Consider the following 14387-nt stretch of genomic DNA (forward strand, 5'->3'; position numbering starts at 1 on the left):
AGCTAATCCAATTTATTGCTGACCTCACCAGTAGATAATGATCAGATGAGATTTCTAATGGTAGGCAGCCAATATATAGAATATTCTATACCTTCTTTTGTGCTTATAAATGAAAGTTTTTGATTTCCCTTGTTGGAAATACTTAAAACAAATCTCTATACTTTAATTTCCCTTTTGCATGTACTGAAGCCAAAATGTTATGATACGAATATTTTGCTCTCTCCCCTACTCACCCTCTCCCCAGTAATATATTAATATCTCTTCATTCTAAATCCAAAGGCCACTACTCCATACTAATTCTTCTTGACCTTTCTGCTGCTTTTGACACCATTGATCATGCTTTACTTCTTCAAACTCTTCGGTCTCTGTGACTCTATCCTCTCCTGGTTTTCCTCTTATCTCTCCCAACGCTCATTCAGTGTCTCCTTTTCTAATGATACCTCCTCCCCTCGTCCTGTCTCGGTTGTAGTCCCCCAAGGCTCTGTCCTTGGTCCCCTTTTAATTTCTCTTTATACTGCCTCTCTTTGGCAAAATTTGCCTTATTTGGATTCCACTACCACCTGTACGCTGATGACACCCAGATACATCTCTCCTCCCAGGACCTCTCCACTGCCGTCCTGCAACGTGTCACTGCTTGCCTTTCTTCCATCTCTGACTGGATGTCCTCCCGCTTTCTGAAACTCAATCTCTCTAAAACTGAGCTCCTTGTCTTTCCTCCTCCTAATACTGATTTTTCTCTTTCACTCTCCCTTCAAGTTAGTTATATCCACATATGTCCATCCTTGGCGTCATACTTGATTCTGGCCTCACCTTTGAGCCTCACATCCAGTATGTTGCCAAATCCTGTGGATTCCATCTTAAAAACGTAGCCTGCATCCGCCCCTTTCTTACGCAAGATGCTACCAAGGAGCTTGTCCATGCTCTAGTAATTTCCTGCATGGATTATTGTAACCCTCTAATTGGTCTTCCCAAACGTTGTATTGCCCTGCTACAGTCTGTAATGAATGCTGCCGCCAGACTGATTTTCCTCTCTAGTCGGTCCTTTCACCCCTCTGTCAGTCCTTAAATTGGCTTCCTGTATCCTATAGGAGGCAATTCAAAGTGCTAACCCATACCTAATAAAGCACTGAGCAATTCTAGCCCCTCTTATATCTCTTCGCAGATCCATAGGTATGCCCCTTCTCGGTCTCTCCGCTCTGCCTGTGACCTTCTCCTGTCTGCTGCTTGTACCCGTACAGCCAACTCACGCTTGCAGGACTTCTAGTGGGCGTCTCCCTTCATATGGAATAGCCTGACTACCGCCATCAGACTATCCCCTAGTCTTGCATCTTTTAAGAAATGCCTTAAAACCCATCTCTTTAGGAAAGCTCATGGCCTCCCAGAGTAACCTCTACCTCACATACCTGTCTCTTGCTCTCTCCTAAAGGGCAACACTCTACTCTCTCATCCAGCTCTGCTTCACTCCCACCTTATTTGATTGCCATTTCCTGTCCTAATGTGTTTTATACCCCACCTCCTATAGACTCTTGTTCTTTTGTTATTTTTGCCACTTTCCCCTATTGGTGGAGATAATAACTTGACTGCATCACTTATTAGATACAAGGTAGTCTGCATAATTCCCAGTTAAGCCCAAGCAAAGCTTGTTGGCATCTTACAGTATGACTCATGCCTTTAATGGTGCACTGCTCAGTTATAATATTCTCCCAACCACTAGCTCTTGCTCCCAACTATCTTACTCCAGTCCACAATGTTCTGTTGCCCTTGGTTCCTGCTGATCTTTCAACGTAAGCCTTCCACTATTCAAGTCTGTTTTTGTCACCCAGCCTACTATTAGCCAGTCCAGCTTTTCCAGGTTCCTGTTCTGAGATTTACAGTCAGATTTTATGAGATTATATTGTCAGTTTCTGCTCTTAGTATTATTCAGATCATGTGGCCAGAAAAACATCCAAAACATTTTGGTTACATGGTGCTGTTCATTGCAATCTGCTATGTGTTCCTTTGTCAGGTTTGAGATGAATCCTTCTTTTTTCTTTACCTTTCACAGTATTAGGGAATTTATGTAAATGTTAAACAGCATGTTACTCCGGTGTTCTCACTACTCATTCTACCCAACTATACACATTCTAACATTGGGCAAACTTTAGTCCGTCAAAGTATACATTACTTGGCCATTGCTGCTATCCAAGGACAATGTGTATTCATTGTGTGCCAGTTACAGAGGTATGTTTAGTTCTGCAGCATTGTAAGTAGAACTTGTAATTGGCTGAATAAATATTGTGAAACACCACTACCTACACACACATAGGGAATACATGTAATATGAATAATGTATAATGGTGGCACACTTGGGAGAGCAGTAAGGTGACTGGGTGTGAACAACTGGCACATAATCACTTTTATTCAAGGTGGTTTCAAGGACATAATGATTGTTTAGTTTGGGTCTAACTGAGTGATTAATTTGCATAGCCTGCTATGAGCACTTTCTGGTTCATTGGGGGTCGCAGTTATTTAATTTAATTCTATATTTACACAGTGACACACCATCTAAGGTGGGAGAACATTTCTCGTTGTTTACACCTGGGAAATCGTCTATTCTGCACTTGCCTAGTGACTCTTTAGCAGTTTATTAATAACTTACAGTATACCCAAATTTAAAAACGTCCACTTTTATAGGGCAATGTTTACACAGCTCATGCAGTCTCCTCTTCTCATTCATATGGCAAAGGTGCTTTTTTGTATGGTAATAAATCTGCACAAAATTCCCCAAAATTCACATCCACAACAGTTTTATGTAGAAGAATACCAGCAGTAATGAAATCCCACTCTTTCCCATGGATACACAAGATAGTATTGCTGAAAGATGGCCTGTTATCAGAGCTTGCCAATAGCCTATTACCCATTTCCTTCCTCTGGTTTTCCATACTAATTTAGCACTTATTGCTTATGTGTTGCAAGTAGAAAGGACCGCGCAGGCTGGTTGTAGCCAAAATAATATTTATGTTACGTGTTCATTGTAAAGTACATGTATGATACTTTAACTTTTTTTTTTTACTTAAGGCAAGCTGTTTGATAATTGCTGTCTTTAAAACTTTACAGTGCTTTTCAGCTGATTTCACACAGAGATTGCCCTGCTGAAATAATTAATGAATTACAATTGTAATTCACTACAGTTTTTGTCCACATGATATAAAAATTCCTATTAGAGCTATTTTGGGGCCATGTAGAATATGACCCCAGTACTTTGTTACTAAGCCCAAAATGGATGCCAATATGATCACATCATTAAACAACTTTTAATATTTTTTTTTTACATTCGTTGTAAATTTTTTTTTTGAGCATTTGATTATTATTTTTTTTTGCATGGCTTTAACACAACATTGCAAGTGAAGCAATTAAAACAACCACATTTGGCAAGTGTGATAATCTTTATATATACAAAATAAAGTACCAATTTTTGAGTTAGCCTGATCCAAATGCATGCACATAATGTAAACTGACTTACCTTTTTGTTTAAGTATATCCCGGATGTCATATTTGTTTACATTTACACAATAAGAGTGGTTGAAAAGCTTGTATTGTGCGTAGTGTGTTCATAATTACATAATGACCGTGGTCCTATTACTATCAATGTAGCTGGGAAATAACCTGCCTGTAACAGAGACTAACAGAAAGCTCTCAAGCTTATGAGACACTCAGACCTAATAAAATTCTAACCTACTTTTATAGGACCCGGGAAAGAGGTGCATTTTGGTAAAGCTTGCCAGGAAAAAAAAAATACTATTGGAATTGGACATCAAACTTTCCTTAATCATTGGAGAAAGCATAACAACTTAAAAAAAGAAAATTGGGGAGACTATACTTCCTATAACAAAACTGCTACAGTTCCAGTTTTCTTTCCAATTTGCTGTATATGTAAAGTGGTGTTATATCTCCAACAGCCATCTCATTATCGTATTGTCTGTCTATCAAGAGCACAAATTAAGCAAGCCTTATCAGTGCAAAAATTGCTTTTGCAGAGCATCATTATTGCATGTTCCATAATTTCCATTGTGTGCCTCTTAATGGTTTGGTGAGCGTACATTTAGTCATATAATATGATGGCCAATACTAGAAATCAGTCATTTACAAGCCCCTACATTGGGGATGCTCCACATCATATCATGCTGGAATCAATTCTCTCAAACTATCAATATTATGCATGCTTAATCTCTTCTAAGATTGGTATTTGATTTGGGTAGTCGTTGATGCATTGCATTGCTTCCTGACATGGCTGTGCTGCTATCTGTTTACAGAGCTAGATTTCCAATAAGGCCGCCAACGCCATGGCCTCAGGGCGGCAGACACGAGAGGGGCGACACTGCTGGATCCCTGTGTCAGTAATGTTACAATTGGTGTGCTCTGGCGAGAAGGAGATTTGCTCATTCTCCTTCTCGCTCGACTATTGCCGCGGCATATCCTCACCACAAAATTAAAACCACCTGCCTAATATGGTGTAGGTCCCCCCTCATGCTGCCAAACAGCTCTGATGCATCATGGATTCCACAAGACCTCTGAGCATATCCTGTGCAAAGTGCTTCCAACACATGAACAAAAACTTGTTGCCTAATATATCCCACCCACTGACAAGTGCCAATGTAACGATATAATGTAACGATATAATGTTATTCATGTCATCTGTCACTGTCAATATATATATATATATATATATATATATATATACACACACACACACACACCGGTCACTCACAACATTAAAACCACTGACAGATGTACAGATGAATGTATATATCACTGGACTAATACGGCTACAATCTCTACATATATATATCTATCTATCTACACCATTTTGGCAGATTCTGTTCCAGCAACCTAATGTCTGAATTTATGAGATTAACCAATTTACTAGGGAAACCCATCCTTCTGGGATTCTCTGCAAGGCAAAGTTAAATAGGGCCCTGGTTTGAGGCATCTGTGACATGGAGGGATACAAATCCATGGGAGTTGGCCTAGAATCCCAAATATACATATAAAAACCGTGAGGGCTGTTTATATATACATATCAATGAAACATATAAAAATAATCCTGCTACAACTATGCCAGTGCATTTGCACAAATAGCATGGTTACTTATTTATTTACATCTGCACATCTAACATTGTATATGAAAAGAATATTCAGTCTTTACATTATGTTGTTTGGGGAGGGGGGGGGGGGGGATAGAAAATTCTGACCTATAGAGATTTGGTTCGAATTAGCTGACCGTTAATCTCTATGGCCCTCTATTAACACCCCACCATCTCTGTGACCCCAAGTTAAAGAACAGGCAGCCCACCCCCTGTGCCCACATGGTTAGGCTAATATATTAAAAAAAAATTATTAATGGGTGACGTGCTCCATGGTGGGGCTGTATGTAGGTATTTCAGGGGTGACATACTCTACCCACCATGTCCCCACCTGTGGCCATCAGGTGGGGGATTTCAAAATATTTAAACATAGGGGGTGGACAAATCACTTGCTATTAATTAAAAATGGGAATATCATAATGCCCCCTTGTCCCCTATGGGTGGCTAATGGGGGCTTTAAATAAAATACTGGGGAAGACCCAGTGTCCCCCCAACCACCACCCATGAGCTGCAACTGGGAGCCGTAATTGGAATAACAGGGGGACTTAGTGCTTCTCCCAGCTCCCACCAATGGGCAGCGGCTAGGGCCTCTAAATAAAAATTGTAAGGGCGGTGGGCATGCCATTGTCCCCCCTCACCCCCAAAAATGATGTTTATTTTTTCCTTGTTTTTCTCCTATCCTAAATATTTAACCCCTGTATCACAGCTCACATTCAATTGGATGTGTCATTTTGTTGAGAAATACTTTAGAATATATTTATATAATCCCAAATTGAAAATCCCATTTATTGCCAGGTGCTAAATGGTGAGGCTGGACTTAAAAAATCCAATCTTTTTTTATTTATTTTTTATTCAAGGTTTTGGACATGGTTAGTACATTTAGTGATAATATGTTTTGTCTCCAGTAGTGCAGTTTGGAATGAGAAAGTATCATTTTGTAACATATTTATAAAGTTTGAAATGGCAGCATTATGACATAATATAGTTGCTTGGTATCATAGTACATTTCCTGGTTTTGTATATGTAACCTTTGTAACATGGGTATGAACATTGACATTTTCAGGATAAATTTGTGCCTGCAAACGCCTGGGTCCTATTACAATACCGTGACCTTGCAGCGTTGTGGGCCTGTTCGTGTATCCTTAGAGTGAGTGGTAAGACCTTGTGGCACTGTGCGTTATGTCTTATCTAATTTTGGCAGTGCATTGCTATAGAGTGGGCTGTGAAGGGGTAGGCAAGGTATTTGCTACGTCGGTTATCTTGCCCTGCAAGGTGTCTAGATCTGAAGGCCAGGCTCAGGTATGGTCAAGGTAGGTGATCGTATCTTTTGCTCGGAGGCAGTCCAAGGTATATGTGTGTGTGGTGTTGGGTAGGTTTCCTCTTTGTATTGAGGGGGGAGATGTGTGTGTGGTTGACTGTGTGGGGGTTTATTTTGTATATTGTGTGTGTCACTAGTGGATTGGTTAGTAAGGGGGTTACGGCAGCAGTCCGAACAGGTGAGGGTCAGTAAAGGGGAATGAGGGAGGGTGCGGGAGGTCGAAGTGGAAAGGAGGAAGGTGCAGGATCCAATCTTTTTTTATGCAATTAAAACGTATGTGTGTGTATATATATATTATATTTATATAAGAAATGACGAGAGCACTCTCTGGATTTGATGAAAAAAATTTAGTGTATTCAAATTCGCAGGAAAAAATAAATCAATGTTTCGATCACTATATATATATATATACCAAGAAGTGACAGTCTTGTGACATTATACGTTTTCTAGGTTTATTTTTTTTTTTAACAGCCTTAACCCCTTAAGGACCGAGGATGGTTCAGGACCGTTATCTGCATTTTTGCATTGCTGACCGATGACGGTCCTGAACCGTCCTAACGGTGCAATGTACTTACCCGATCGCTGTCGTTCCCCCTATGGCGATCGGCGGTGCTCGCGATGTGGGGAGACTGCCTGCAGCCCAGACAGTCTCCCCGCGGCAGATTAGGACCCCTGGGGCCATGTGATCGCTCAACACAGCGATCACATGGTCACAATAGGTGTCCATGTGTCTGCCTACAGGGGGACTGTCTGTGCTGACAGGCAGTCTCCCTGCATGTGTAAAATCAAAGAAAAAATAAAGTTAAAGTTAATAAAAAAAAGTATTATATATGTGTATATATATATGATATATAGACATATATCATATCTATATAATATATGTCTATATATCATATATATATAATGTCATACTAAGTGTATTTTTATATTAATATGTACATATATTAATATAAAAATACACTTATAATTAAATTACACACGTGTATATATATAATATATATAATAACTATATATATTGTATATATATATTATTATAAAATACAAATAATAAGTAATTTAAATTAAATAAAAAAATGTAAAAATAATAATAAAAAAATGTAAAAAAATTATATATCTATATGAAATTTTATTCTAACTGTATTTTGATATTAATATATATATATTTACATCAAAATACACTTAGAATGAAATTGTATATATATCTATGTATTTATAAATAAATAAAAAGAATACGAACTATACATATGTCCATATACAAAATTACCTAAATAATTGTATAAATATACACGTAGACTTCAAATATATAAATATGCATATATATTTAAATTCTACGTGTGTATTTATGTAATATTTTTACATAATTAAGTAATTTTATTGATTGCAATTTGAGGGACCTGCCTGCCAACCTAGGTCGAAAGTCCAGAGAATTTAATTTGCTAGCACTGTATTTTACCCTGTAACGTTCTACAACACCCTAAAACCTATACATGGGGGGTACTGTTTTACTCGGGAGACTTTGCTGAACACAAATATTAGTGATTCAAAACAGTAAAACATATCACAGCGATGATATTGTCAGTGAAAGTGACTTTTTTTGCATTTTTCACACACAAACAGCACTGTACAGGTTTTATAGTGTTTTTGAAAGTTACAGGGTCAAATATATGGGTCAAATATTTTTACATTGAAAATGGCCAGGTTGGTTACGTTGCCTTTGAGAGCGTATGGTAGCCCAGGAATGAGAATTACCCCCATGATGGCATACCATTTGCAAAAGAAGACAACCCAAGATATTGCAAATGGGGTATGTCCAGTCTTTTTTAGTAACCACTTAGTCACAAACACTGGCCAAAATTAGCGTTCAATTTAGTTTTTTTACTTTTTTCACACACAAACAAATGTGAATGCTAACTTTGGCCAGTGTTTGCGACTAAGTGGCTACTAAAAAAAGTCTGGACATAACCCATATTGAATACCCTGTGTTGTCTACTTTAAAAAAAAATATGTACATGTGGGGTGTTATTCAGCGATTTATGACAGATAATAGTGTTACAATGTCACTATTGATACATTTTAAAAATTTATGTTTTGAAACCGCAATATCCTAGTTGTACTTATAGCCCTATAACATGCAAAAAAATAGCAAAAAGCATGTAAACACTGGGTATTTTTAAACTCAGGACAAAATTTTGAATCTATTTAGTAGTTTTTTTCATTCGCTTTTGTAGATGAGTAAAAGATTTTTCACATAAAAGTAAAAAAACATGTATTTTTTTAAAATTTTTCATCATATTTTTTCATTTTTTTTAAAAATTAAATTACATGAGATTATATAAATAATGGTATGTAAAGAAAGCTCCTTTTGTCCTGAAAAAAACAATATATCATTTGTATGGAAACAGTAAATGAGAGAGCGGAAAATTACAGCTAAACACAAACACCACAAAAGTGTAAAAAGATGCCTGGTCGCAAATGTACAACATCGCAAAAACAGTCCAGTCCTTAAGGGGTTAAAAAGCCTTGATGAGACACCTTACAAATTTGGTAAAATGGTTAAATAAGGTCTTGAAAGTCCAGCACCTAGACTTTTTTTTTTGTGTTTGAAATCCATATATAAGTCTCAAACTCTTTACATTAAAACACTGTTTGGCTTCCTTGCTAAGTCTTTTGCTTCTATCTTGACATTTCTATAGTTAAATGTATACTATATACATTATTTATGAAATGTATATCAAACTATTGCTCAATTCTTTGCAATTATGAAGATGCCATTATTATGTTTGAGTATGTAGAAAATCTAAAGCTTGGCTTTTAATTTTTATTTCTACAGATTAAATTTAAAAATAATGTTATATATATAGATTATATGTGTGTGTATGTATACATAAGCAAAGGGTTGCCATTTTTTATTTATGTTTTACTTTTTTAATATTTTTATTTAGTTTTATTAATATTTCTTGTTAAATTCTAAATCAAGACAACAATACAAAAGAAGACTAGTTGTACAAAACTATTTTTTTATCTGACAAACATGCATGAATATCAAATATCACAAATAGAAATTTTTATGGGTGAACTTTTTGTTTTACATATTTCACAGAGTATCCAATACAGAAACTGTATGTGAATTTATTTGTAAAATAATGTTGTTTTAAACCATTTATGGAGTTTGTGCTACATATACATATTGCTCATCATAAGTGTATACGGTATGTTGTATCATTTTACTTACAGTCATGTTTGTTTACTTTTGGTTTTTTGTTCATATCTAATGTCTTTCTTTTTCTTTCCACAGACCTTTATAGTACTTAACAAAGGAAAAACGATCTTCAGATTTAGTGCCGCACCTTCCATGTATATAATAAGCCCTTTTAACCTATTTAGGAGAATCGCTATTAAAATTTTGATACATTCATATCCTTTTTATTTTGTGTGTATTTTAAGTGTGTGTTTCTTCGAAATGTGTGTTCATCCTAGAAAAATACGTAACATTTTAAAGGTAAATTCTAGATAACATAACTGCGTATCTCATGCGAAAAACCGCTATGGGTTTCAGAAATATGCATGCAACACTAAACTTTAGGGTACATTAAATATTTAGTTGTTCATAAAGTATGGGAAAGTGTTTCCATTACATTTTCTTAAAAAGTAGTAAAAAAAAAATTCATATAAACTTGGAAGCACAACTTGAACAAAATTAACATATGTGTTGGGTAGTAGTATTCAGGCTACTTGATTGGCAGGTATAATAGCTTCGGCAAAGTTTATTTTACAAAATAAGCCAATCTCATCAGTGAAAGTGAGTGACAGGTGGGTAAGGTTTTCTCCCACCTGTCATTCAACTCTGAGGCATAGACTCTATGCCAAAGAATTGACTAAAAAGGGAGAGCAGAAAAGACCTCCCACTGGTGGTCTTTGAGCTCTCCACTTATAGCAACCACAGCCCATTTGATCTAGTTGCTATGGTAAGTCCCTAACTGATTCTGCTAGCTCTGACTAGAGAGTATAGGAACAGAGTCATGTCACTCCGTTTAGACGGCTGCATGCTGACAATGAAGCCAGCATTGCAGAGGAGGTTTGCACGTCTTGGGGAAGCGTTCCTAAGCAGAGCAAGTCAGCGGGAGGAGAGAGGGGGAACCAGAGGGGGGTGTTACAGAAGTGTAAACCCACCTCGGTGAGGTCATAACAGTGCTGGATCGGAGATTGGGGTGAGTCACAACAGGTGCCCTTTAACCCCTTAAGGACATATGACATGTGGGACATGTCATGATTCCCTTTTATTCCAGAAGTTTGGTCCTTAAGGGCTTAATGTATTTATCCTGTTTTGGTTTGTATATGTGTATATTATATTTATATTGTGCTGCCAGGTGCTTATAAAGCAAAATCAACAGGTAGGATGCAAAGTGCAATCTATTTAGGCAGTGAACACAACAAAATATAAAGTTTCTGCCCAACTCACTTAATCATGTAACATCTTACATTACTGTAGAGGGGAGGTAGAATAAGTGTTAAATTATAAAATACCAGAGTATTCGGCCCAATTCTGTTAATAATGTAACGTTTTCCCTGCCTTATAGAGTATTGGTCCCTAACCATTGAATATAAGACCCATTTTTAACCCAAGGTACTCTCCTATGTTTAGTCTCCAGGTTTCTTACAATCAGTCTCTTAGCCTCTTACACACAGTCCCCAGATCTCTCACAGTCAGTCACCCCAGGCCTTAGGTCTCTGCATCTCTTAACACTGTTCTTTCTTCTATCTATTGTACTCTAATCACTCTCTCCAATGCTGTCTTCTCTGCCGGCCTGGTGACTTCATCCCTTTCCCATGATTTCCTCTATTATTCTTCCATGCTCTCTTTCCCTCTTTTATAGAATACTCACATTCTTTTCCTACATACTTTTTTGGCATTCTTTGCTCTGCCTCTATCTTTTCCATTGCTTTTTACACATTTCTTCCATGCTCCTTACAACTCACTGATTTTGCTCAATGTCATTGTTACTTCTCTCTCCCATCCTATAGCTTTTTTTTGTCTTTGCTTACACTCCAATAATTTTTTTAATCAATCTCCTTGCATTTTCCCAATCCATTATTCTTTATCTGTTTCATTTACATTCCCTCCTTTACATTACTCGTTATCGTTTACACTTGCCTCCCCTCCATCCTATTGCTCTATCTATCTCCAACTGCATTCCCTATCAAAATTAGGGTTCCTTCTAATAACCCCATCCACTGCTCCTTTTCTCTCTAATTTTTTTCTTTACCGTTTTTCCATCCCATTGCTTCCATTCCATATCACCCGTCCTTTTCCTGGTATTTACTACGTACATCACTTGCCATCCAATCCCCCATTTCCTTATTGCATGCTCCATTCCTTCTTTCCACAGTTGGACGCCCCCTTCATTTCTTCCCATGTTTCATGCCACATTCTTCTTCCACACTGTGTGCCCCATCTCTCCCTTCCACTCTTTATGACCCAGCGCTCCCTATTTTCATTGCATACCCGTCCCTCCCTACCCACATCACATATTTTTAAAAGTCTTATTTTACGGAAATGGATTAACACTTCAGTTGCCAAAATAGACCTGATCCATAATGTGAGAAGAAAAAGAAAATCACCAGCAAATATATATGAAAAATATGTTTTATATGTAAAAGGAAAATATTAGAAAGATGGATGAAATAATTTGTAGTTATGTAAAACATTTTTAGTTGCATCTCCTTGACTTCATTGTACAGTATTTAGCATGATCATCATGTGTACTATTTTGACAAACTGCGTCTTCATGACTTTTAGTAATCCCCCAGAATGGTCTAAACAAGTGGAGTAAGTACACCTCTTTAAACTTATATATTCAAATATGCAGGCTTTATTATTTGTTGGTTCTGTTTTTTATTTCATAGAAACCTAACTACAAAGCACATTTTCATTTTAATAGCCTTTCTTTTTTTTAATCAAATAAAACTCTGTTGGCATGAAATTAAGCTTTATGTATGCATGCATATTTATATTTTAGTTTATTAGTACATTTAGTATATTTAAAATTGCATTATATTTATTTAACAATTTTTTAAAAGTACTTTACAATTTATGCAAAATAATTTTGGTAATTATACAAATAAAATATTTAGACACACAGAAAACTCAATGAGAAGGGAACTGTGCCCATGAGCTTACAATCTACTCCAGTTCTTAAAGACATTTAGTTCTGCATATCATGATTTCTGTTATAAAGTGCTGTTCATTTAAAATGTGAATCGTGCATGGAACCTCCAAATTAAGGCACATGTGCTCATCAACTCATATCCTTTGCAGATAATGATGTCAGCGCTTAGTAAATATCCCCCATTTAAGGTCATGTAGGGGTATACAAAATAAAAGATATTTAAATAAAACAAAATTAGTCTTATCAAATGGTATCCAAAGACAATGAAAGTCAGTAAAAGTCACTTGGGGAAAAGGTGGTCCAGATCTTGTTTTTGTCAATATGGAACCACGTAGTGTGCTGGTTAAACCTTAAAAGCAAGAAAAAAATATAGTGTAACACTGTATGTGGTAACACTGTATGTTTAATGCCCCAGTACAGAAATACCCTCCCCCCGCCCCCAAATAAGGAACTCTTACAAGATAAATCTCCTTTTATGCCCCCAACTGCTGTGCCGCAGCTGCTCACTGTTTAGTAGAAATGCCCCCATCCACAGGAAGGCAGCGGAGGGATATAAGGGAGGTAGTATACATAATGCTATAGTGTTCCTTTAAATCCAGTCAAAATTGGTTTACAAGAAAAAAATCATCTAAAAAAAATTCAATAATTATCAACTGTTATGAGCCAGTAGAATAAAATCTAGGCCATTGTTAGCATAATAAAACTGTGTTCTGTCATGTCCAGTTAAGTAATTATATATCATTTCTTTAGAATGATGTGTAGATTAAACATGTACCCACCTTATGGGGGACTTGTCATTCACACTATTTGTGGATGACATGTTTAGGTTAAAAAGCTGTTGGAAAGTATGTGCTCTAATAATATATATTTTGCTCAGATTCTTAGAATTATTTGATCAATTCTTTAAGCCAATGGAATAGGAAGTACAAGCGCTTATGTGTATAGGTTTACAATCTGGATAGTTCCAAAGATATATATTTTCGTGAGCTGCTATACCACCGTGCTTATCTTTCTATCAAAAATAGTGGAAAAGGAAGGGATAACAGGTGTAGCGCTCTAATGGTAGTGGATATATAGGAACGATTAAATAAATCCTTGCTGTACCTTGATAGGTCATATACACTTATGGGTAGTCTCACTATATTCAGGTCAACCTTAAACAAAAAACACAAATATACAGAACATAGTGTAACCTGTATACAGAGTGTAAATCAAAAAGAAGTGCGTTGATCACTAACTCACACTTTAAAGAGCTATCACACTAGCTCAGGTATATATCCGTAGAGGCGACCCTCACCCTCCTTTAGGTCCAAGTTTTCTCCAGGTGCAGTGTCCTAGGTAATGGGTATAGGAGGGAACATATAGCGTAGTACAGTCTATGTATATAGGAGGTATAGTACGAGGTAATGTTTATATACTCACAAACCCTGAGCCAATATATCGGCTCGCTTCATAAGGTGTATGTGGTTAAGGACCACATTCCTTCTTTGTAAAAGCAGGTAGGAATAAAAGCCGTAAGTGTGAAAAATATATATATGTAATTTATTATGTATAAAAAATAGTATAACATGTAACTTTAAAAATAGTATGCAGATAAAATAACACTAGTGGCTATAGTCCAAAAAAGCAATTCTGTCTGCTCACTGTTCATCCAGGACGCGTTTCACCAAATTGGCTTCCTCAGCTGGAAAAATGTTCAGAAGACATTGTGGACTCCTTCCTGCTTATATACCTTTGTTGATTGTGGGCTTCAGGCTTGTATTTTTCGCGGGAAATCTC

General features: G+C 36.7%; 1 protein-coding gene across 1 annotated transcript in view; it reads left to right on the forward strand.

Annotated features, from left to right (window-relative positions):
• Window positions 1-14387, forward strand: part of SCN8A (sodium voltage-gated channel alpha subunit 8) — a 143490-nt gene that overhangs the window by 48170 nt on the left and 80933 nt on the right. The window contains exons 3-4 of the mRNA XM_063428129.1: window positions 9737-9855; window positions 12179-12268. Of these exons, the coding sequence (XP_063284199.1) occupies window positions 9737-9855; window positions 12179-12268 (209 nt within the window). The remainder of the gene's footprint in view (window positions 1-9736; window positions 9856-12178; window positions 12269-14387) is intronic.

Source organism: Pelobates fuscus, chromosome 1 (assembly GCF_036172605.1).
Source record: "Pelobates fuscus isolate aPelFus1 chromosome 1, aPelFus1.pri, whole genome shotgun sequence".
In the NCBI taxonomy this organism is placed as follows: domain Eukaryota; kingdom Metazoa; phylum Chordata; class Amphibia; order Anura; family Pelobatidae; genus Pelobates; species Pelobates fuscus.